The following is a 26,849-nucleotide window of genomic DNA, read 5'->3' on the forward strand; positions in this document are numbered from 1 at the left end:
GAAACAGTATGGAATTTACCTATGTCAGATACTGACTGTAACTGGCCCTAATTACCTGTCTTGGGAGCTTGTCTCACAGGTGTATATCTTAAATATTGGAGTACCTGATGTGGGTTTGAACCCTTTGTTCCACAGGGAAAAGCTCCAGATTTTGAGTTCTATAGCGTAAATGGAGTCAGCCTGGCTTCCTCACCCAGGTGTCTGGGTAACTAAGGGAAGCAGTGTTCCCATAACCTTGAATGGGTCTAATGAGTAGTGTTCTCATAGCCTTGAGACTGGATCAGATAAACTGTTCCTATAACATGAAATGGGCTCGTATGTGCAAAATTATGCTATGTTATGTAATGTTCTGGCTGGAAGCTGGCTTTGTTTGCCTCCAGTACTTAAGCCAGTAGGGACTCCCTGCTGGGTGCCATGACAGGTGCCATGCTGGAGAGCAAGGTTCACACTGTGTGCCCTGCAGAGGGGACAGGTGACATTCAGAGACTTCCAGAGACATGCAGGGAGCCATTCAGGTTGCAGCATGCATGGCTCACCCACCTACGAACAAAGGCATGCCAGATCCCAATGGCTCCGTGAATATTGTTCTTTTTAGAATTTTTATTTATTTATTTATTTTGACATTTTTTTGTTGTTGTTCATGTATAATTTTCTGCCTTTTCGTGAATATTGTTCTGCCTGTCCAAATACCATGAACCTGTCAGGCCTTGAACGGTCCAACATAAGTTCCCTCCTGGTTGTGGGTCACCACACTGGGAGTAAGATTTACAGTAAGATTGTGTCCCAGCCTCTCCTGTCCTTCAATGTGTTTTTGTTTGTTTTTTATACAATATCTAGGTGTCAATCATTTATTATTTTTTAAAGAGGAAATTGTTCTACATATAGTTCTAGACTCAGTGTGTCCATGGGAAGATGTGAGTTCAGGAACTTCATTTGTTACCATCTTTTGAAAATTCCACTTTCTGTAAAAGAATTTCCTTATTTATATGAGAAGAAAGTGTCACTCCACTACACATTCCTGCTCCACAAGTCTCTATCAGTCGCTTGCCTCCATTTCATTTAGTTCTTCTTTTGGATAATTTTCTTGTTCTTTCAGTTGGGGCTTGTTTCTTTGCCTTCCCATTTTGGCTGGTTCTCTGTGTTTGTTTCTAGGTATTATTAGGTAGATCTGCAGAGACTCTTGTGCAAGCCTATGTCAGACACTGACTGTGACTGGCCCTAAGCAACCTATTTGGAGCTATCAGTGATCCACAGCTTATGGCACCTTCTGCTGGGCCTGCTTGTGTGCATACCAACACTGGTTTTTACTAGCACCAGGTCCAGGGAAGGATCAGCTAAAGTCTCAGAGGTCCCAGAGATCTGCCTTTGCCTGCAGTCTTTCTGTTTGGCTTAATCACTGAAATAGCCTCCAGCTGTCCTCCTCGGCAGCCCAACTTAAGCTCCTCAGGGTGGGGCAAAAGGAATTCTCAAAGGTGGGGCTATTGTATATCCTCAGGTTGATGATGCATGGCAGGGAGTACTTTGCATTAGAATAATGGCCTCTGTAGTACAGGGAATGACTCAGCACAGGGATCCTGGCAGCTGACTCTTTTGCTCTCTTTCCAGAGCCACCAACCCACACTCTCCTTATGTGGCTCTAGTCCACTCTTCCTTCCCTCTGCCAGAGCCAAGATAAGTGACTACAAATGGAATTCTGTGTTTTGGCCTTTTAAGAGACTCTTTATATTTCTAACTGTCTCTCCCTGAAGGACAGAAACTCCACTGTTTTTTACAGTTGGATACTATTTGGGTTCCTTTCCCAGCTCTAGTGCTGTAGGCTGGGGAGCCCAGCTTGGGGTTTAGACCCCACACTTCTCAGGTGGAACCCCAAGGCCACTGAAATATCCCTCCAGAACTTCAGCTGCTGCCTGTGGGAGCCCAGCCAGCCCTCTCACATGTCCTCTGCATTCCCTACCAGTCTTGTTGTGGTGAAGTTGTTTCTTCTGTATTTTCTTGATTATAAGGCTTCTCTCTAGCTATTGTTCAGTTGGTTATTGGGGATGATTGCTCTACAGTTTAGCTGTAATTCCAGTTTGTTCCTGGGAAGAGGTTAGTGTAGCTTCTACCTATTCCACCACTCTCTTGGATCAAGAGTAAATTTTAATTGATAAAATTTCTTGACCACAGATTTTGTCTCAATCTACTCTGTCTAATACCTTATTATCATGTGAAAAGCCCCCAATAAAAATTTTCCAAATAGATTAATTCCTGTGCATTATTGACAGAAATAATATCTGCACCATTCATGAGGTCCTCTCCATTACAGGCCCTCCCCAAACTAAAGGCATTATCTGGGGAATGGCTCAATGGAAGAGATCTATTGCAGTGTGGAGTCATTGGAATGGATCCTCCCCAGTGCCTGCCCTGCTTCCTCTGCCTCTCCTGTTGGACTTTTGGCAAAGCTCACTTCCTATTTTGGGTCACTAGAGAGTCATTGAATTCAGTTTGCTGTAAGCTCACCCACTCTTAGGAGGAACTTTAGAATAGAAGCTATGACTAAAAACAGTTTTCTCTTCTTTGACTTCAGTAAGGGAAAAAATAAGATAGAGTGTATACATTTTACTATCCATGTTTAATATTCACTAAGGGTGATTTTCTTGCATTTTTTTAAGGTTACACTGGTTGTTTATGTTAATGGTACAGTTTTCATAGCAAAGAAACTGAAACTACCACTCCAATTAAAGTGGGCACCTCAACGTGTACTCCAAGGGTTTTCCAAGCCCCAGTACCTCCTCTTTGCACCATGGACAGTGTCCCCATCTCTGAACACATCCCAGCAAATGGAAAGGCAGCCCCTCTCTCCTGGCAACACTGGCACTAAAGAGCAATGCTAGTCATTCTTCTCTCCATTCTTCATCCATCCTCGTAAAGTCATAGACTCCTGCCCTGGACCCAGCATCCCAGTGTCAGGGTGACTGTACAAGAAAGACATCTTAGCAGTTGTCAGTAAAAGCAGGTGCATGCAATGTACATCAGAAAGTTAGGACAAAGACATCCAAACAACTCTGAGTGATGCTGTCTACTCTGATCTCGAAATGCCAATATTCACAGCAGTAAGTGGAAGAGTGACATATCAAATGCTCTGACTGCTGTTCTCTTTCTAGAATTCCAACACCATTGGGATCTTCAAACCTCCAATGAGATGTGCTACAGTTAATCTTGCTCCTGCTAATCAAGACAGAAATCTTTTCTTTCCCAATTAGGTCCAATTGCACAAATGAAAGAGCACATCTGTTTGCCTTTCAAGAAGGCTCACACCAAGGGGGTTGTGAAGCATTACTGACATAATAAGTAGATGGTTTGTCATCTAGCTCTTCTCTTGCTGTTTGCCATCTTTTATCAGCAGTTATACACAGCTTCCTTTTTGTGACAATATTAACCCATGACTGCTGCTGCAAGCACCCAGAATCTGCTGGTTGCTTACAGGGACTTCTGATGAAAGTTCATCAGGATTGCTGAACCTGACACTTTTACAATGAAGTGGCTCCTACTCACAATTATTAGTGTCTGTGTGTGACACAGTTATTAGTGTCACACACAGACACTACTGAAGTTGCTCCCACTCATAGTTATTAGTGTCCATATGTGACACACCTGTTTGCACATCAGGCCAGATCCCCACAAAAGTTCTACCTAGAGCAGTGGAAATCCATTTGCTTCCAGTTAGAAAAAAGAACTGTGTTTGTGCAGTTGAAAAGCTAATCTGATATGAAATGGACCTGGTTGAGTGTAGAGGTAATAGCAAATACCTAATGTGGTTGCCACAGTAAGACATCGAAGGGGTCATCAAGCATAAGGTATCACTGTGCTACTTACAGTTGTTTGTAAAACAATAAAGAAATCAATAGATGGCAAAAGATGTACTACATCCCCGAGTTATGGTACAAGTTACGGAACCTACAATAACCAGACACTAACTTTTAGAAGATGTTTTCCCTTAGATGACTTCTTTTTAAATAATTTTACTATGGGCTGACTATTATATTTTATATAAGTCTTAGTGATTCATGCAAAAGTGATTCTGTTTAAAATGGTGAGAAGGACACAGGTATTTTAAAGGGGAGGGATATATTATTTCATTGCCTTTGGGGGCTTCTTGTAAAAATAGAAGGCAAATATTTGAAAACTTGGGTTTTGGGGTGAGATATTGTTTAAAAAGCAGCTATGCATTTTACCTGCTGTGGGATTTGGGCAAGTAGTATATTAACAATAATGGCTACTTTCATGGGTTGTTGTAAAGAGCTTGTGTAGTGCCTGTGCAGAAAAAGTGTTCCACAAATACTAGCCCTTGTCATCATTATCCACAGTATATTGTGGTTGCTGCCACTGCGGGCTCTCAAAGAACTCTGCAGTGACTGCAGCAAGAAGTCTTTCCAGTGGCTTCCCGACATTTATGACTTTCAAATTCAACACTATGTTCATATTATTGTGCTAGGTGGGAAATGGAGAATACCCAATGCCCTAAATTAGTGAAAAATTCTATCCATGTCCTGGTAACAATGGCCATGTGCACAACCTGCTGTGCGAAGGCTGTTAACAGGACTCCACTCAGGGTAATTGTGCAGTGGATGAATAATCTGAACACAGCTGTATTCTTCCCTTCTTTTCTAAACTACCTTTTTATGTTGTCTTTGTTGAGGTATGCTTTCATTGTGACACTGAGACACGTCTCAACATAGGAATAACCTCTATCCATAACCATTACATTAGTGCTGCCGTGTTCATTCCAGCACTATTCACAATATTCAAGATGTAGAAAAATCATAAATGTCCAACTACTGATAAAGAAAACCTGGCATATGATGCATATATATAAAATAGAACATTATTCTGTTTTAAAATAGAAGGAACTACAATATGGATGAAACTTAAGGACATTAGGCCAAGTGAAATAAGCCAGATATAGAAAAAGAAACATTGCATGATTCTACTTGTGAGTTATCTGAAATAGTCAAATTCATAGAATCTTCCTGAATAGCCTCAGCAATCTTGAGAAAGAACAACAAAGTTGGAGGGTTCACACTACCTGATATTAACTGTATTAAAGACCATAGTAATCAAAACAGCATGGTACTAGCATGAAAAGGATATACATGTCAATGGAACAGACTAGAGAGACCAGAAATAAACCCATTCCTTTATAATCAATTAATATTGACAAAGGAGTCAAGAACATACAATTAGGTAAAAATAGTCTATTCATTAATGATGCTGGAAAAGTGGACAGATACGTGCAAAAAATAAAAGTAGACTACTTTCTTACACCATATACAAGAATAAATTTAAAATGGATTAAAGACTTAAATGTAAGACTTGAAACTATAAAAACTGTAGAAGAAATCATAGGCAGTAAAATCTTTGACAATTTTTGTAGCAATATTTTTCTGATATATCTCCTAGGGCAAGAGAAATAAACAAAAAAAATAAACAAATGGGACTACATGAAACTAAAAGGTTTTTGTACAGCAATGAAAACCATCAACAAAATGTAAAAACAACCCACTTAATGGGAGAACATATTCATCAATTATACATTCGATAAGGGGTTAATACACAAAATTCATAAAGAACTTACACAACTCAACAACAAAAAAACCCAAAACAATCCAATAAAAAATTGGGCAAAGGACCTGAATAGACACTTCTCCAAAGAGGACATACTGATGACCATCAGATATATGAAAAGATGTTCAATGTCACTAATCATCAGAGAAATGCAAATTAAAACCACAATGATATATCACCTCACTGCTGTCAGAATGGCTATCATCAATAAATCCACAAACAATAAACACTGGTAAAACTTTGGAGAAAAGGGAACCCTCATACTCCCCTCGTACACTATTGGTGGGAATGTAGATTGGTGCAGCCACTCTGGAAAACAGTGTGGCATTTCCTCAAAAAATTATAAATAGAACTACCTGATGACTCAGTGATTCCACTTCTGGGAATATATACAAAAAAACCCAAAACACTAATTTGAAAGGATATATGCACCCCTATGTTCATTGCAGCATTATTTACAATAGCCAAGATTTGGAAGCAGCCTAAATGAGCGTCAGTAGACAAATGTATAAAAAAGCTGTGGTACATTTACACAACGGCATACTACTTAGCCATAAGAAAGAATGAAATATTACCGTTTGTGACAGCATGGATGGACATGGAGAGTATTATGCTAAATGAATTAAACCAGTCAGAGAAAGACAAATACCATATGATTTCACTTGTATATAGAATCTAATAAATAAAGTAAATGGACAAAAAAAATAGAAATAAGACTCATAGATACAGAGGACAGACTGACAGGTGTCAGGTGGAAGGGGATTAGGGAGGTGGGTGAAAAATGTGAAGGGATAAAGAGAAAAACGAGGCAAAGAGTGTGCAGGAAGGTAGAAGAGGGTAAAGGGAATACAAATGGCGACAGAAGGATACTTGACTTTCAGTGTGAACATGATACAATATACAGATGATGTATTACAGAATTGTACATTTGAAATCTATATAATTTTATTAACCAATGCTACCCCAAAAATTCAATTAAAATTTTAAAAAGTAGTCAAGTTCCTCAAATCAAAGAGTAAAATGGTAGTTTCCAGGGGCTGGGGGTTGGGGGGTAGAATGGCCGCGTTACTCATCAGTGGGACAGCCATGCTTTAGTAAGACCAGTGAGCCCTAAAGATCTGCCGTACAACACTGTCTGTCGCCGAGACAACTGCATTGCCACTTAAAAATCTGTTAAGATGGTAGATCTCACGTGTTCTTAGCAGAACATAAAATAAAAATAAAAAAACTACATAATGAACTCCTACTTTAATTGCTAAGATGACAAGTTTCCTGTGTTTAACAAACTAATCTAGTATGTACTGTTAAATGGCTCTTGATAGATTAATATATTACCAGGAAGGAAATATTTATAATTTTAAGACTCTTTCAAGCAAACTATAATACTCCAAGTGAGTTAATTTTTCACACTTCAATTTTAAACACTTGAGCAGGAAGGTAGAGAGATAAGGGGAGAATTTGTATGCAGGATATTTTTAAAGACATCTGTCAAATTATAATATAAAGGCTACATCCTATTTTTCATTCTGTGATATCAACCCCCAAAAGAAGAGACAGTTGTTTTTTGTGGAATGCTAAGGAAAATAGGTTACTACATGTTTAATTAAAGATCCCATCCTTTTAATCCAACAGGTATGTGATCCTCCAACTGAGATGAAATGTGGGCTTTGGAGATAAACATACTTAATTTTTTTTGTTTACTTGTTTTTTGCTGCTGTTATAATACAGAAAAGCGTAAGAACATATCTACTCATTATAGGACTGAGAGCATCCTCACACCTTCAACATCTGGTGCTTGTCTCTGACAGTCCCGCTCCCACCACAAAGGCCAGGTCTGGGTCCATCCACTGAGTGCCAGGCCACATTGCATCCCATCTGGAAGTGCCTGAGAACAAGAACTGAATTTGGATTTTAAATGAATGTGGCTCCCTCTTCTGGTAGAAAGGCTGAATAAATAATAAAATTCTCTGAGAAGGAGAGCAGGAGCTTAGCCTGTGTCTTTCCCAGCTCCAGAAATATTTCCCAACACAACAACCATCACAAATGAAGCAGACAATGGCACGCCCTCCAAAGTTCTCGTATTCTGATACTAGTGCTGGTGTGAAGTGCACCAATGGGAAAGGGAGAAAATCCTGCCTTGGGAGAGAGAAAAATGAGACACCAGCAAAGGAATTCTTAAAGAAGACACAGGGGATTAAAATAACGAAGTTTTTCTTTAAATAAATAATAAAAAGCAATCTCTTTATCCTTGGTTCTCTTAAAAAGAAGCCATTCCTACAAAGGCATACATGGATGTAGGGATTGAGGGGAAACCTAGATACTGCTTTGGAAAGCAGTACCTTTAAGAGCATTCTTCTGAGACCAAGTAAGTGACGCGCCAAAATGCCTATTTGACACCTCAATTTTTAATGAGGTCAAACCTCAATACTGAAAGTATCTTTCATCACATGGCTACAGGTAAGTCTTATAAAGGGACACTTCGAGAAAGTGCATTTTGTTTATTAAAAATAAAGACTTGAGCCCCAGCAATATAATTTTTTCATTAATCTGAAAATATAGGCAACCATATAGCAGCAGCAAATATCTATACTTACATGAATTTCAGCAGTAACACCAAATGATATATTTTATATGATGCATAGATGTGCCACTTCCTAAATAAATCCTAATTTGTTGAGTACTACAGAAGCCTAAGAAATGGTTAAACACAAAACAAAATAAAACAAAAATAACCCTAACGCTCCAAACAGAAGAGTCCATTTAACCCACCACATTTTGTCTCTTAATACTTCATTGATTGCTAAATTACATTCACCCCCTAATGATCCCAATCTTTCTGGATCACAAATCCTGCCACTTGCTGAAGGTTACAAACAGATTTATCATATCTTTATGAAAGAGTGTTAGCACTGAAAGCAATGTATTGCAGTTCCATGCAGAAGGTTCAAGTTCAAGAAGGCAGAAGGCTGCACCTTCATGCCAGAGGCAACCAAGGAAGACCCACATGATACTTTGTTTTGTCTCTAAGGACAACTACCCTCCTTCCTCAATGAAGATTAGGTACACTCAAGATTTGGGGATGACAGGGAGTTGGGGTAGAAAATTCCCAGAGATAACTTGGGTAGATGTCATATTTTCTGTTCTTTCTTATAAAGACATGTATTACAACTCTGGGGGGAGCTGGAAGAAAGGAAATGAATATGGAAATATCAAGCATTATTCATATTCACATATAATAGATTTACCAGAAATCTGGAAACCAGTAAAAGGGATAAAGAGACTGGAGTGAGGATAGGAAAATATGCAGCACATATTTTTCTGTGATAAAACATGCATGCATGTAATTAACACTGCTATAATACCATTAACTAAATTAAAGAGAGCTTATTTGAATTTCATCAGCTTTTCTACTAATATCCTTTTCCTTTTGCATGATCCTGTTTAGGATCCCTTCCAGTTTATAAGTTTTTCATGGACTTTGATAACATTAAAAATCATAAAGAGTACTGGTCAATTATTTTGTAGATGCCTCTCAGTTTGGGTTTCTTGGATACTTCATTACTGGAAAGGTATTTTTAGGCAAGCATATCACACACGCACACACATAGACTGTGTTCTCCTCAGTGCGCCCATCAGGAGAGCCAGGGTGGCTCTACATCTGAACACTGGTGGACGCTTACCTCTATCAGTTCCTTACTTTCTAACAGGACAAACAATTTCAAGTTCATCTGGTATTTTCCTGCTCCAGCTCTGGAATCAATCACTTCTCCAAAGAGTCTCAGTTCATTTTTTTTAGGAGATAGTGTTTAGAAACCAAGATCCGGGCTCTAGTTGCACCACTGTTTCTGGAATGCCAATGCTTTAAGTCCTTTCAGTGGACAGAGCTAGGAAATACACATATATAGTGATGTATGCATACACATATATCTACACTTCTGTATAATTCATCTGCCTGTATACAGATCTCTGTGTGTGAGTTGAGAATACAAATATGTGTCATATGTAAAAAAGGAGTTTTCACTGACTATCTCTGATCCTAAACACTACAAGGTTTGTTTCAGCATTACCCTTTTCCTCACCTACAATTATTTACAATATAATTATCAAATTCTAGTAAGCAAAGTAGTTTCAGCATACACCCTTGTGAGAATCATCTTAGCTACTAGATTATAGCATTTATGTACAGTTCTCTTTCAACTTACAGTTCCCAATCAAAATGTTTTTTTTTCAGTTACATAGGTTATTTTTTTCACCCACTTCACTTTATTAATAATCTATAATATAGTTAAGTTAATGTGTTACTATTTGTATTCCATTTTGGGCTCCCCTTATATCCTGATTGGTTTTAATTACATATTTATCTTGGGGTATACAGAAGATATGTGAAACATTAATATGAAATGAGGAGTCAGAGCCATACAAAAATGCCCTAGAAATTACTCCCCATCAATTCATAGCGATTCTGTCCCATCCCCACAGCCCTCCATTGTGTCTGTACTATAGGTTATTCAACAAACTCCTATGTATGGACAGTTTGGTTATTTCCAGTATTTTGCAATTACACAAAAAAGGGTGAAATGAATAATCTTTGTGCATGTGCACTTTTAGATTGTTGCAGGTGTATCATAACAGGCTTCTAGAAGTAGGATTGTTAGGTCTAAAGGTAAGTGCATGCGTAATTTTGTTAGCCATTACCAAATTTCCCTTCAGAAGGATTGTACCAATTTTCAATGTATGAGCATGTTTCCCCATGACCTCACCAACAGGATGTGTTGTAATTATTATCTAGTTTTTACTTTATGAATAATAATTCATAATGGGTGAGAAATAATACCTCAGTACTGTTTTGTTTTGCATTTCTCTAATTATGACTGGGCTTGAACATATTTTTCAAATGCCTGTGGGTGACATTCATGTCAGTTATATGTGCATGTCCTTTCCCATTTTTTCCTGTTGAATTTTTTGTCCTTTGACTCTTAGTTTTAAAGGTTCTTATATGTGAGGTATATTAGCCCTTTGTTGTGATGTATGTTGCCAACATTGTGCCCCAGTATGTCACTTGTCCTTTGACTTCATTTATAGTATTTTTGGTCATGCGAGATTGTTGAATTTTCATGTGAAATGTATGACTTCTATTGCATCTGGAGCTGGGGTCACACTTAGAAAGCCTTTCCATCACCGAGGTTAAAGAAGAATTCATCTATTTTCTTCAAGTATGTAAATCACTTCATCTGTTTCATTTAAAAACCGAACCCATTTAGAATTCATTGTTACTCACAATAACTTAGAAACACAGAATTTTTATGGTGGTGATTAAAGACCTATTATCCATTTATTCCCACAATAGTCTGAGAATTGTTTTGATTTTCCTACTTTGACCTAGAACAAGGCTAATTCCAGTAGTAGAAACATGGAATCACTAGTTGAAGAGAAACAGCTGATTGAAACTTTATGCAATCCAAACACGTTTTTCTCTTTCCCCTATTTTGTCTCCTGCTCGTGTCTGCCTCTGTCTGCCTCTTCCTCTCTCACCCTACAGATGGGAAGCTAGAACTCAAATGATGAGCCTAATTGGGTTAGGGGCAACAACGGAATGATTTCCTGACAGCCCATCCTTTATTTAAGGGCACAACCCAAGCTCCATATACCAGCCCTCATTGTGAAATACAGATGCCAGTGACCATGGTAAATCTACTAATAGGACTTGCTTCCCATTATTAGAACCATCTGAGTCTGTTAAAAATCTTAACTAGGAGTTTAATTTCTCAACAGAGGGCTTTAAATTAATTAGGGGTTTACATGCTAACAAAGACCTTGATGCATCCATAAATCAACCCAGTGTAGGAGTTCTACGCAGGGAGGATGCCTATTCAGTGGAGACCTCAAATCCAGCATCCCTGTCGGGCTCCCAACAAAAGGGTGCAGGTGTGGAATAGGCTCCTATGACAAGGAAGCCCCAATAATTATTTTGCATCACTTAAACCACAGCAGGTAACGTGGCAAATCAAAGTCCCAGGCACTCAGCAAGTGAAACCCATGTTACCGTGAAAAGCCACAACATATCACTTTAACCTCTATAAATGAATTGCCATAACACTGTGATTTATTTTATACCAAGTCCAAGAATTAAAAGGACATTGATCAAAATGATCTCCTTTCCCCCCTTTTGTTATAAATAAAAAGTAACAGATGGAACCACTTTCTTTTTTTTTTAAAATACACCAAACATCATTTTAAGAACCTTTGCAATTGCTAGAGCCTTTTATTAAATACACTTGCTTTAAGATTTACACTTCTGTTGTGTTCTTGGGATAGGATGTCACTCATATTCCTTTAAACACAAAATTTGTATTTTTTTGATATAACTTTGAAATTGCCTAACAATTATATCCAACCTTAAACATTTCCATGTGGTAGCTGTGTTTCTTTTGTATCCTTTGATTAGAAAACACTTGATAAAAGGAAAATAACCATGGATTCACTTTTAAATAATTTTGTATTTAATTTGTCATAATCATATCTACATCAATATGAAAATCATGAGTGTATGTACATGAAAAAACAAATTAAAAAGTCTATTTATAAATCTAGTTTAAATGTAGATTTAAAGTCTCCATGCAATAGCTCTTTGCAGAATTTTCTTTGTCCAGCCTGTTCAGACCCCTCTCCCTTCCTCCAACCACAGGGGTCTCACCTACATGCTAGAAGCAAATGCACTTAAGCCTAAATAAGTAATATTCTCTCATTAATTTCCCTTTAAGCTGAAAACTTTGCTATTATATCCAATGCTCAACCCCAAGGTGTTTAGAAGACCAGTATTTTAAAAATATGAAACTAAAAAGTCCCCATATAAATACGACATCTCAAAAGTTACTGTGGGTCTAAGCTAAACCATCCAGGTTACAGATGATTTCAGTTTGGAAATAACAGAGTCAGTACTACTCTAAGCATTTTCATGACACAGGAGGTGTTTTCCCCTACACATATGCTACAACACTGTGCATGTTTTCCACCTGTCTGCGATCACAGCATTTGGTTAGGCTAATAATGATTCAGGCCCTGCAGAGTTCGTTGCAATGGGAAGCAAAGAAAGAAAAAGAAAAAAAGAAAGGAACACTATGTGCCAAAGACTGTCCCCATTTAATCACAGTCCCTATTCTGTCCCCATCCCTAACACACCCACTATACTGTGAAGAGGAATGAGAAGAAGTAGGGATCCAGAATGCACTTCCCAAGCCTGTGCAGCCTCCCCCAGCCTCACTTTGCCCTCTTCAACCATGCAGGTGTTCTCAGCATGTAAACACCCACTGTGCCAGCCATTTAAAACACACACACACACACACACACACACACACACACCCCACTTCCTTTATTCCCATACCTCCCTGCAGCTATCACCTCAATATTTGGCTGTTTTCATATTACAAGTTTATGAAAGAGTGGTCTATATTTGAGCTTTTCACTTCCATTCTTTGTAATTTATAGTCTAGATTTCCATCCCTGCGAGGTTATAATGAGGCACCCCAAAATACTCATAACATAACGGGGTGTCAGAGAAGGCCAGATAGGGAGCCAGGACTCTCAACCTTGTCAGGTAGTAATGAGCTCTGTGACACCCACAATGTAAGTGGACCAGCTGGAAGGTCTAGACTTCCCACCTCTACCCAGTATTAATCAGCTCTCCCTCAGGCAACCTCTCCTGGTGTAAGGATAGATGTAGAGGGCAACAGAATAGACCTGAAAGTCCAATGACAAACCTTCACATTCACGTCAACAGATTTCAACAAGAGTGCCAAGACAACTCAATGGGGGAAAGGGCAGTCTTTTCAAAAAATGGTGCTAGGACAACTGGATAGACACATGCAAAAGAATGAAACTGGACACCATCTTCAAACACACAAAAACTCAGAATGTACCATGGACCTAAAAGTAAGAGCTAGAACAAGAAAACTCCTAGAGGAAAAGTTTTGTGACCTTGGGTGGGGCAAAGCTTTATTCAATATGACACCAAAGGACATGAAAAGAGAAAAACAAATAATTTGAAATTCTTCAAAATTAAAAAAAATGTGTTTTAAAGGGTACCATAAGAAAGTAAAAAAGAAAACCTGCACAATGGGATAAAGAATTTGCAAACCATATATCTGATAACAAACTGCTATGTCCACAAAAGGAATTTTAGAAAGATTTCATAGTTGCCTTATGTATAATAGATCAAATTGGAAATAACCCAACAATTTGTCAAAAGGAAACTGGATGAACAGATTGTGATATATTCATAAAATGAATTATTATTTGGCTATAAAAAATCCCCACAATACATGATGAATCTCAAAAACATTATGTGAGGAAAGAAGCCAAACACACAAAAAATCTTATATTATATATTATATACATACATTTATATAAAAATTCAAGTACAAGTAAACCTAATACATGATATACATAAGGTATATCAATGGTTGCTATGCAGGGGTGGAAATGTGTGACAAAGAAGTGTTAAGAAGGAAGTTCCTGTGGTAATAAAATTTTCTATACTTCAATTGAGGTGTTGGTTTCACAAGTCAATACATCTATCTAAACTTATCAAATTGGACAATTAAGATATGTGCATTTAACTGTGTATCCATTTGACTTCCACTTTTTAAAATACAAGAAGGCAAAGTGCCATGCAGATGACATCCTACTCCTCCCATCCCCTTTTCAACCACAAAACACAGATGCGTGCAAAGCCATGTCAGCCACCGGAGAGACTGTAAGACGCTTTGTGCTTTAAGTACTCTTTAAAATGCCTGCTTTGTTAGAAGTGGAACAGATTCTGCATAGCTTCCAAGATCCCTGTAGAATACCATCCAATATCTGACTCGGAATAAAAGGAAGATTTTAACCTAAGTCTTACTGTCAGCCAGTCCTGGGGTTAGCAGATGTTAACTGGTGTGGGGAGTACACTCTCATCAGGAATACCATTTCTACTCAGAAGAATCCTAAACGAAAACTAAGAGGCTGTAGATTGATCCAACTTTTCAAACATAGTTTAAGATCAAACTCGGGTATGTAATTCACAGCATTATTCTGAGGATGTCTCTGAAAACTCCCAGAATTTTATGTCTTTATATCTGTCGTATATGTTACAATTTAAAAGCTGGTGTGGCTCAGCTGATTGGAGCATTGTCCTATAAACTGAAAGAAAGTTTGTGGGTTTGATTCCTGGTCAGGACACACGCCTGGGTTTCAAGTTCGGTCCCCAATAGGGGTGCATTCCAGAGGTAACTGATCAATGTTTCTCTCTCCCTTTCTTCTCCTTCTCCCTCTCTCTCCCTTCCTTTCTCTCTGGAATCAGCGAATATATCCTCAGGGGAGGATTTAAAAAATAATAAATAAATAAAATAAAAACAGAGTGTGTAATTTATTAAGAGTGTAATCTTCCACTCAACAGAAGTGTTTTATTTATTTATTTATTTTTTATTTTAATTGTTTTTCAAGTACAGTTTTCTGTCTTTTACTCCCATCCCAGCCCATCCCCCAGCCCTCCCCACCTCCCTCCCATTTACACCCCCCTAGTTTTTGTCCATGTGTCCTTTGTACTTGTGTTTTTCACTGCGTCTAATCTCCATCCTTTCCCTTCACAATTTATGACCCTAGTGTCCTGCTGAGATGTGCCTTCACTATATCCAAATCATAGAAATAACAGACTGGCTAATATATTCCTCTGGATGATCTAATAGTTTCTTCTAATTTCTCCTATTTTTTTAATTTCAACATTTTTATTTAAATTCACTTAAGATTGTTAAGGTGAAATATCTTTAAAATTCAGAAAATACTTATAAATATCAGCTATCACGTAACTCCACACAGATTTAACAGACTTTTAAGACATTTTATGATATTTGCTTCATTAAAAAATAAGTAAATGAATGTAATTAAGCCCTTACCCCTCCCCAGAAGTGTCCATTGTCCTAAATTTAGTGTGTGTTTTTCCTATACATATTAAGAACAAAGGAAACAAACATGAAACATTTTATATATTGAAAGAAAGTGTTCCCAAGACTTGAGTTAACAGAAAAACAGAGCATGCAAAATTGACAAAAAACAGTGAAATGACATGTCCAAGGTCACACAAGTAACAACTGGTAGAGCTGGACTTTAGTCCAGGCCTGCTTCATTCTCAGGCTCAGTTTTTCTTCCTCCCACACATGTGTCAACTAGCCATTAAAACAGAGTCTCTCTACCTGGAGTATGGTGTCTGGACTGAATCCTAGATCAGCAAAAGGAGCATTGTTAGAAAACCCAGTGAAATTCTAATAAAATCTAGAGTTTAGTTAATAGTAACACACCAATGTTAATAATCTCTTAGTTTTGATAATAATTATACCATCAATATGTTAAGATGTTAACACTACAAAACTGGTTAAAGGGTATGCAGGTGTGCAATTTTACTGGCAGTCTAAAGTTATTCCAAAATAAAGAATATGTTAACAATAAAACAAATATCCCCAAAAATGGTGCCTTAGGTGTTATTCTTAAAACTTATAAGTAAAGAGATTTACTACATAAAGTCAAATGTTACTAAGGGCATGCTTTGTATGAAAGGCTTTGATTCTAACAGGTTCATTGTTTAAACAGGTTCAGTGGTTTTAAAAATAAATGTCTGCCTCAATTATATAGCTTTCTGAAAATATTTGTTGAATAACTTTTTGTATACCATTTTTTTCATGTAGATAAAAATATAGAATACCATAAATATTAGTGTCTTAAAAGATAAGGTGACCTGGTTGTGATGAACTCCTCCCCATTTCTGCTACAGACATGACAAAAGTTCTGGACTTGTAACAGCAAGAATTAAACTTAGAGGATTAATAGAACTGCCCAATTTATGGAGCTGTCAGATAAAAGAATCAGGACTTCAGAAATAAATGAATCCTATGAGTAGAAAAGCTGAAGCATATAGTTAAGTATAAAACTCATGGTGGTGGTTGACTAGGTAAGGAAAGAGAAAAAATATTGAAAAAGAAGGAGAAAAAAAACAAAATAAAGGATGTTAATGAAAATCAGGGCTTACGGTGTCTCCAAGGAATTGAAATGTGATAAATCCCAGAATGGGGGAAACAGTGAATAGCAGCACATCAGGTCGTATCACTGCCTCACTCAAAGCCTTCCAAGAGCTCCAGCCACGCAGCCCAGGAGCCAGAGGTCCCTGGGGCCATTGATGACTTACTTCTCCTCTGCCTCCATCACTTCTCCCACTTCATCTCCCACCCTTCACACCCTCCCTCTCTGCCCTCCAGCCATCCTGTCTCCAATGTTTCTCAAGGACTCAGGCCTTTGCACTCGCTTATCTCTCTGCCTGGAAGGCTCCTCTCCTCCAGACACCACCATGGTGCACCCCTTCACCCCTTCAGTTTTTGCTCAAATACTAACCTTTCGGTGATATAATACTATAAACACCCCATTTTAAATACTGAGCCCCTAGAACTCCCAATCTCCCCACTTCGATCTTATTTTTCTCATAGGTGCTTCCATCATCTAACCCTCTTCACTACAGTCAATGTCTGTTTCCACAACCAGTAGGACACAGGTGCTCAGATTTCTGTGTTTTTTTTTTTTCCTCTGATGTTTCCCCAGTGCCTAGAATGGTACTGAGCATGTAGTGGGTGCTCAGTAAATATCTGTTAAGTCAATGAATGCACAAATATTATTTTTTTCATTATCATCATTATAGTAAGTGTGATAAAACATTGGAAACTTTTCCGACATTACTTTTTGAGCAAGAGTCATCTTTTTGATTGTCTATGTTTTCTGAGTATTTTCTGCACTGAACAGTTACTTCAATAATGTTTTAAAAAGAGGGTTTTGTTTTGTAAATACAAGAGAGTTATCTGTCTGTGATGATTTCTCCTCAGGCCCATTTACAGTCAGAGTCAGAAAGACACATTCATTCTTTAGAGGCTTGTTCTTTTTATGAGCTTAAATAACATTCAGTTATTACCAGAAAGAGCTCCTCATCATAAAATCTTTATATGAACCAATGTTCGGTAGCAGGATACATTGAGCTAATGGAATCATGTAATTCCAACCTCCTCATTTAAAAATAAAGAAACTGAGCCCTGGCTGGTGTGGCTCAGTGAACTGAGTGCCGGACTGTGAACCAAAGGGCCACTGGTTTAATTCCCAGTCAGGGCACATACCTGGGTTGCAGGCCAGGTCCCCACTAGGGGGTGCATGAGGGGTGATCACATATTGATGTATCTCTCCCTCTTTCCATCCCTTCCCCTCTCTCTGAAAATCAATAAATAGAATCTTAAACAAAAAATAAAAAATAAAACAAAGAAACTGAGACCTGGAAAAGTTAAGTTACTTCCACACAGTTACTTCCGAACACAGCTGACAAACAAGTGTAGCCCTAACCAAAAGACTGAAACACTGAGGAATGGCCTAGCCCTAAACATTTTGCAATGCAGTGAAATTTCAGATTGAAAATCTTTAGTTCATCATTTGACTAAACCTTCATTTTCTCCAACTTATTTCCAATACATAGCTCAAAAATGAGTGTGAGCAGTTGCTTCGTATTATTTGAACATTCAAGATTCTCTTTGCATTAAGATCACTAACAGAGCAAACAATGTGATCATCTAAGAATTTTTGCATGCTCAAGGGCCACTGCACCATCCAGGACCCACACAGCACTCAGCCTCTTCATCCAGCCCTTTGCTTTCCCTGTTCAGAGAAGTATGCGGCTAGCATACTTTTACAATTTCTTACTCTTTTCAGCGGCTAGGTTATCTTAACTCTCAAAAAATCCTTCACGATCTAAAAATGCATCACTTTCCTTTCTCAAAAAGCTCATTCTTTTGCTGAAAAATTGCACAGGTGCCATTGTTTTGTCATAAGTGGGGACAAAATCTGGCATGATATTTTTTTTCCAGAGGTAGCAGCAGCAGCAGCAGTTAATGCACAGTGTTCATTCCCCGGGTCCCCAGACAGTCATCTCTGATGTTACAGTAACACATAGGCAGACACTTTGGAAAACAGAGACTATAAAATGAAGTTGAAATGGACCAAAACAACCATATTGATTTTGAGTACAATTCAAAACACGGTTTTCTAAATGGCACATGCTGAAGAGGATAGGGAGAGGTGCACTGCAGAGAGTAAGAGCAGCAAGAGGATTAAGACAATGACAGTAGCAAACATCTTAGTGTTCTTTTACATTGTTTGTTTTTCTAAGTTTGGAGAACTGAGAAGCTTGACTTGTGCTGAAATGTCCTTATCTGAAAATCTAAGATTGTTCATTTATGTATATTGTGTTCACTGCTTGAAGCCTGGGCATCAATAGACCTTACTAAAATAAAGTCTATTACCCTTTAAACATTTGAACATCCTCTTCAAAGCCCAAATATCTCTTAATCAATCTTTCTCTCTTCTCTCTCTCTCTCCCCCTCTCTCTGCAAATGGCAGAGCTGTCTACACTACAGTATAAACACATTATTTACAGATACAGCATTTAGTTTGCTGCAAGCAAATAGTTTCCTTATTTATCCTTAAAGAGAAAAATGCCTTTCAAGTCAGACACCTGTGGAAGGGAGCTCCAGAACCAGGACAGAGCAGCCAGGACTTACCATGGCCCCCTCACTTCTTCTTTGGGCAACTTCTCGCTGCAGCCGGGCCACAGCCAGCTTCTCCCTAGAGAAACAAAAGAGCACAATTACTTCGCCGTTCTTCTCAAGGCAGAGGGCATGGGCACGGCTCGGAAACATTCTTGTGAGGTCTCCAGAGGAACTCCTTCCTTGGTTTAGCTCACTTCCTCCACTAAACTTTCTATAAATATTTAAACTGAACGGTCATCATGCATTGTTTTCATTGAGTGTCATGAAAGGGAACTTTTTTTGCCTTGAAATTTAACATAGCCAAATAAATGTTGAATGTTGAGTGAAAGCTTTACTTTAAATCCATTAATGTATATCATTTGTAAAAGAATTGTCTGTGTCCTTTCTGTATCAACTTTCCTCATATATATTTTAATTATTTTTATTTCTTTGTTGATCTATGTTGGTACTGAATTTTGAAAAGCAAAGAAAACATAAGTGTATCCTTCTTGAAATTATATAAGGAAATCATTTGCAGGCTTGCTATGCAACAGCAATGTTAGCGCCACACTGGGACTTTCACCTGATCTTGTATGAGCCCTGCAGTAATGGGTTGTATCACCTCCATTTTATAGATATAAAAGTAGGGGCTCAGAAAGGCAAAGCAACAAGTTGAGGCCCCAGCTGGTATGTAGTATATCATGATCTAAATAAATAAAATATTTATGAAGTAAGGTTTGCCTTACTTCAAAGACTAAAAATTTTGCATATCATTTTTCACGGACCAGGAAAAATCCGTAAGTCATTTGTGAGGATCTAGGAAATATGTACAATTAAAAATCAGATTATTTATTTTAGTATTCTTTATTTTACAATGGAGTTTATTTGGTATCTTTTATCACTGGAATTCTGATTTCACTTCCAAAAAAGCTACTATTCACCAAGATTTTAAGAATATTTTTTAAACTGATAGATATCTGCATTTTAGACAGCATTTCAATTATTCTTTGAATGGTTGGTAGGCGAAGTAAGGGTAAGTAAACTCTTCCAGCAATCCTTAAACCTTAGTTTTAGCAAGGATTTTCCCTGAAATGTTTCTGCTGCTAAGAAAATGTAAAACTATTGAAAAGATATTTAATCCCTCAGCCTTCCCTCTACACAGGATCAGCTATCTGCAAACAGCAAAGAAGCAACTCAGTTTCCCCGACAGTGAGACAGTTTCTCCCTGACTGCATTGGCCTCTGAAATGCCTATGACTGCCAAGAAGGCATGTGCTCGGTTCCGGTCCAGATGGCAGTGTAAGCAAATGCATTACTCGTGTTCTCTCACAACTACATTGAAACTACAACTAAACTACAGAAAAACTGTCATTCAGAACTGCCTGAAATCTAGCTGAACAGAAGTCCTATAACTAAGGGTATGAAGAAGAAGCCACATAGACACTAAGAGGAGGGGTGGAGATGCAAAATGGGCTGGTCCCACACCCACATGCGGTGGTTAGAAATTAGGAGGAATATCTCAGCTACAGAGGTCCTCTCCTGAGGATCAAGGGAACCCAGCTCCACGTCAGAACTCTCAGCCCAGGGTTCCCATGCTGGGAAGAGAAGTCTCCATAACTTCTGGCTGTAAAACCCAGTGGAAAGTGTGGCTGAGAGAGAGAGAGAGAGAGGGCTGCCGCATTCCCAGGTGTTCCTCTCAACGGGTTTGTGCACGGATGTACTCACTCACTCCCTCTGAGCTCCAGCACTGGGGCAGCAGCTCTAAAAGGGACCAGAGTCATGCAGATGCCAGAACTTAATTGTCTGGCATCAGGGCCAGGACTGGAGGGGCAGCTTTCTCCTAGACAGAAGTGCTAGCATAGGCTACTGTTCCTTTGCTGAGCCCTCCCTGCTGACAGAAGTGCCATATTTGAGTCTCCATCAACCTGACTACCACTGTTTTCCCCACCATGGTGACTCCCTGAGACCCTGCCCCACCCAGCTTGCAGGCCCACCTAAGCTGTTTCCAGTGGCGTTTTATACCAACAGCCTGTCTTGGCTCATACTTCAGACTTTCCTAAAATCTCTCAGGCAAGCAGCATCTGGCCTTGGCATGCCCTGACCCCTCACTAAGTGGCTCCAGGCCCAGCACTAGTGGCAGCCAGTCTTGGTTCACAGCTTGGCCTCTCCTGGGTACTGCCAAGCCCAGCACAAGTAGCAGCCATCTGCAAATTGCTTCGTAGTTCATGCTGGGTGGCCCCAGACAGAACACAGGTGGCGGCTGACCTTGGTATACACCTCCCAGGAAGCCCCAGAGCCACCTCCACAAGTGTCCCCCTAAGGGGCACACTCAGAGGAAACCAGAGCCCTGCCGAAGTCAGTCCCATTCTGTGGGTGGGTCCTGGCACAGCTGGTTCTCCACAGTGGTCATAGCCAGTCTTTGCAGCCAATCAACATGGGGGCAAATCTCTCCCATTGACATGCCAAATTACTCTATAAGGTCTTTCTCACCAGGATGAATACCTTCATCCAACTGAGTAAAGAGAAAGACATGAGCAAGAAACAAAAAGTCCTATATAGAAGAGGAGGAAAAAAAAAATTTTAAATGATGACCCAGAACAAAGAGCTATACAGGAATATAGAAAACAGCCAGTCCTGTTTTCAGCAAGAGGATGGAGAGTCTCCAATGGATGACTCCCAGAAAAAACAAACTGGATCAAAACTAAATTAATCTATATGTTTATAAATATTGAGAGGACTTTTAGAGTTTCAGGGGGAAAGTCTGTTAAGAACCAGGGATTGGAATATGAAAACCTAAGCCATGGCAATTATTAACTCTTGAAAGATTGAAGTTATTCTAGAAATGCAATTTTAGAATTCTACCAGACTCAGTTATGAATACTATTTACTTCATTTTTATAATTAATTTAACTAATTAATTTTTAATAATAAAAAAATCAAGGAGCAGGGGAAATATAGAGAGATAGGTGGGAGAGGAGTACTAAGTGTTTATCTTCTACAATAGGGAGACAGTCCATAATGTCCAAAATGATAAATTTTAAAATAAAAGTACAAGTATGTTTTGTAGATACAAAGATGAAAAATCTGTAAGATAGAGCTAAAAAAATGGAAGGTGGTTTTCAGGACAAAGATATGGAGGTAGGGAGGAAGGGGTGAACATCTTATAAATTTTATCACTACACTTGATTTCCAAACTATGTACATGTGTTATTTTGATACAAAATTTTCAAAAATATGTGCACTTTGAAACTGGTTGGATCATTTCCTTTCATTTTTACTAAAAACACTATGATGATAAATTGAGAGGTAGAGACAGATAGAGATGAGAAGCGGGAGAGAGATCTCAACAAGTATTTACCAACTGAAAACTCGGCACCAAGTGATTCACTATCATGGTCCCGAAAAGAAGAACCTAATTAAAGGCTTTGGTAGATGGAAGGAAAATAAGGACTAACTAGAAGCATCAAGGAGTCTTCAGATAAATATCTTAAAGTATATACTATAAACAGTTTAACACTTATGCTGATATTTTAAATTTAAGATGTTTAATTTTTCTATTTTTTCATCAAAATACAAAATATACATAGAAATTAAGAAATCATAAGTTCACAGCTTGATGAGTGATCATGAAGTGAACATGACCTGGTTGCCACCACCTAAGTAAATAACTAGAGTGTTAAGAACCCCAGAAGCTACTATGATGTTAATGATCATAATTAAATAAATGTAATAATGTCCAAACTCAATCTGCCCCATGGTTTCCTTTGTATAGTGAATACAGACACATTTAACTTCTGGTCTAAACTAAATTATGCAGACTTGTATTTTTCCTCAATCGTTTAATCAGTATATGTTTTCCTCTAAATAAGCCCATAAATTCCTCCTCAGCCATAGCAGTGGCAGCCGAAACAATGCTGATTGACATATTTTTGCACATGGTCAGTTGTGGTGTAGTTAATACCTCACTGTAACAACTGTTTGCTTGAATGTTGAGACCATAGTCAGTTCATCTCTATAACACCTACTAAGGGCTATTCAGTAGGAACAAAAATGTCTGTGATTTGCTGAATGAGGAATCAGTTGCACAATCTAATACCAACTGCCTAGTATAATAGCATTTCAATAACACTATCATTCTTCACTGACATGTTACACTGCACATACACTCTCACACAAATGACCCCTATAGGTCACCTTCTGGTTCTGGTGGCCACAAAAGCTTGTTTACATACATTTAAAATTAGGAAAAGCAGAGCTCCCACTGGCTACCACGTAAATAGTGACTATGCTTCAACCAAATGAATTTCTATATAAGAATATAGAATGAGGGGATAGTCGAATAGCCATTGTTGAATATTTGAGTCAGGGGACCCCTCTGCACCCCCAAAATTACTGAGGTCTGAAAAGAGCATGAGTTTATATGGGTTATATCTATTGACATTTATCACATATAAATGAAAGCAGATAGCTATAAAATATTTATTTATTAATTCATTAAAAGTAAGAATAAACCCATGTTAACACAAATAAAACATTTAAATGAAAAATTAACCTATATTCCAAAAGCAAAAACAAAATCATGAGAGACACTGCTTTAAAGTTTTGCAAATATTTTTAACATCTGGCTTAAAAGAAGATAGTTGGATTCACATATCCACTTCTGCATTCAACCCATTGAGATAGCACATCATGTAGTTTGTAGGAAATGCCACTATACTCTTATGTAAGAAAGTGAATAAGAGGGAAATAACACCTTAATGTTATTACAAAAATAATTTTGACATTGTAGATCCCTTCAAAGCATCTTGGGGACACCCAGGATTGCAGGACCACACTTTGAGAACTCCGTCCGCCCAGAAGATACAGAATTAGAAATGAAGGAATGTTCTGGAAATTTTCCTGGAATCATCATTCCTGATGGCTGAATCTCCAGAGAAAGATTTAATATATATGTTAATAGCATGTTAATTTTTTACAAGAGCAGTTAAGCATAACAAAGACCTTTCTAGAAACAGCAAGAGTCTAATGTTAGCACTGTCACCCTTCTAAATGACAGGTCCGAATATAGTTTAAAGGTTAGAAACATCATATTTTACCCTCAAAGGAGATTGCCTTTATAACACTATTAAGGATTAGCTCATAGTCCAGGTGCTTGTCAATTCATATTCAGTTAAAAAAAAACTTCAGTGGTTTTAGCCATTACATAGTTTTTAAGAGAAAAATATTAACATATCATGAAATTTTGTGAAGTGCCCACACATCATATTTCTGTGGCATTCAATAAAGAGAGTGTGAATGAATGCACCAACATAAAAGGATCCTTGATAAAGTAGCAGCATATTAGCCATTTGATTTGGAGGAAGAGAGAATAAAATATGAAGAAACTAGAAACATCAAGTGTAGTTTTGACCTGACCTACCACCACGTAAACAGAGATGTGCCCAATTTCAAAAGGCTGGGTGGAAATGTGTGATGTAAGCACACAAACTCTCAGAGTAGTCTGGGTCGCGGAAAAGACCTTCCCCAGTCCTAGCTCTGCAACCTAGTCCTCCTCACTGACAAGGTGGAACATTCCTTAAGTCCAGTTATTTGATTCAAACTAGTTAGGTGGTGAAGGAGCAAAATTCGTAAGAAGAGCAAATACAAGTGTTTCTTTGGGACAATGCTCTATCACTGTTTTAAACCAGTTATTCAGGGAATGTAATGCATATGATGTCATGAAGCAAAGACCTCCTATGGGTTCCAGCAGCGCAGGGCCTTCTATGGGGTGAGGGGCAAGAGCAGTGCCTCTAAGTCCCACTACAGCAAGGGCACCCATGTCTTGAGCTATCTTATATATTAGGCTTCTAAAATATTTCCTTTGAAAAGAGGGTTTCAAGGCTAAAAAACAAACAAAAAAATATTATTTTTTGAGATTCAATACTTTCTATCTCCCAAAATCTTCAAGTCCTTAAAATTCCATGTGCATGCATTTTATGTCAGTAGGAGTTTTTATCAGTGGAATTGTATTTTTTTTCCATGAAGAAACATTTTTTTTTATTTTTTATTAAACTTAAGGAAGTGATGGAGTTGATAAAATTCTTAGGATTTCTAGATGTTGACATTTCTGGGCTCAAAAAAACCATATCTGGGCTCAAATGAGCAACTTTGAGTGTTAAAAATAAATGGGTCTGTCTTTTTTTTTTTTTTTTACAGTAATCTCCTTTGCCTATGGTTTAGTAGTCCCTTAGCAAACTATATCTTCAAACCCCCATGGTTCCAATATATGTGTGAAACCGACTGGGACCAGCATCTTTTTCATGCAAATTCAGGGTTCTTAAAAACAGCTTTGTGTAAAAAATAAAGAATCCTTGACTTGCGTGCAACCCAAGGAAAATTAAACACACTCACATACACATACACTTTTGCTCCTATTTGAAGGCCTTAGCTCATCTGCTAGAAACTAACAATTGCGCTTTTGCAATGCATCACTGTTTTGTTTTGTGTTTGTAGCAAAGCTCATTATGAAGGGGATACTGACTTCATGACTGCAAAACAAATGCCTGAGGATACTTTATTGAGAGCTGTGGAACCTTATTTACAAAACAGGAATAAAAGAAGGATATAAAGAATATATGCACAGTGAAACAAAGGAGACCATAATACTTACTTCTCTTTCAGTTAAAAACAAAGAGAAGTTTTCTTTCCAAGAAAAATAAAACAGAGCTACTTATTTAATTTTATACCCAAATGGTGACTTAGTCCCAGGTTTCTAAAGTCCTTTAATAGAGACCCAAACAATCTCAACTAAAGATGGTAACAAAGAACAAATTATTAATGCAAGCCATAGATCTTTAGAATACCACTGATGGATCTGAAAGTTAAGCCCATGGGAAAGATCATCCTCGATGAAGACAACAGGATGTTGGCATTTGTGAAATCCAGAAAAGACCCGAAATGTTTGCATGTTTAGAAAAATGTTCCCCAAGAGAAAGCAGCTTGCAAAGAGAAAATATATTCAGTTTGTGATGTGTGGAGACCTCAAACTTAAGGGCACTGCAGAGCCATCTGTTGCATAAGTGTGGACGGCAGGCCTGTCTGGAGACAAATCTATGTTCTATTACCACTAAAGAAAGCCAGCACCCATCCTGAATGGGTGAGAATAAAACCACTGTGCTGCCATGCTCTCCACCAGGCAGATGGTCTGCCCCCAGAGGATGCCCTGAAGGAAGAGCAGCACAAGCACTCAGGGTGTGAAGAATTGTTTCTATGCTTTCTAAGCTGCATTGCCCCAGACTACTCTATACAAATAGTGTAATTGGAATGGTGTGGTTCTAAAGGCACATCAAGCAAGCTGTCAATATAACAAAAACTCTGTGGGTCTTGGTGAAACTGCTAACTAATTTGTGCAACTTCTGCTTCACTTTTCTAGAAAAATAAAGTATAACATGCTCGTATATACATTTAAAAAATGTCCTTGACCTCTTATGAACTCAAAGTCAGTTTCCATTACTGTAATAAATATATTGTGGTATTAGAGAATCCTATAATAACTCTCCAAACTTTGACTTTATGTTAGTTTGTTAGGTTAAGCTCCTATATTCTAAAATATTTAAACTCTGTTATTTCATGTATTACATATATATGTGTAATGTGTAATATGTAATATATATGTGTATATATATGT

The 26,849-nt window shown here is 38.1% G+C and overlaps 1 protein-coding gene across 4 annotated transcripts in view; it reads right to left on the reverse strand.

The window, feature by feature from the left end:
• NCKAP5 (NCK associated protein 5) overlaps positions 1 to 26,849 on the reverse strand; it is a 1,018,052-nt gene that overhangs the window by 533,360 nt on the left and 457,843 nt on the right. For all 4 annotated transcript variants that reach the window (XM_036025027.1, XM_036025026.1, XM_036025025.1 and 1 more), the window contains one exon: positions 19,218 to 19,281. In XM_036025027.1, coding sequence (XP_035880920.1) covers positions 19,218 to 19,281 — 64 coding nt within the window. The remainder of the gene's footprint in view (positions 1 to 19,217; positions 19,282 to 26,849) is intronic.

The sequence above is a fragment of the Phyllostomus discolor genome, chromosome 4 (genome assembly GCF_004126475.2).
Source record: "Phyllostomus discolor isolate MPI-MPIP mPhyDis1 chromosome 4, mPhyDis1.pri.v3, whole genome shotgun sequence".
NCBI classification, from domain to species: Eukaryota; Metazoa; Chordata; class Mammalia; order Chiroptera; family Phyllostomidae; genus Phyllostomus; species Phyllostomus discolor.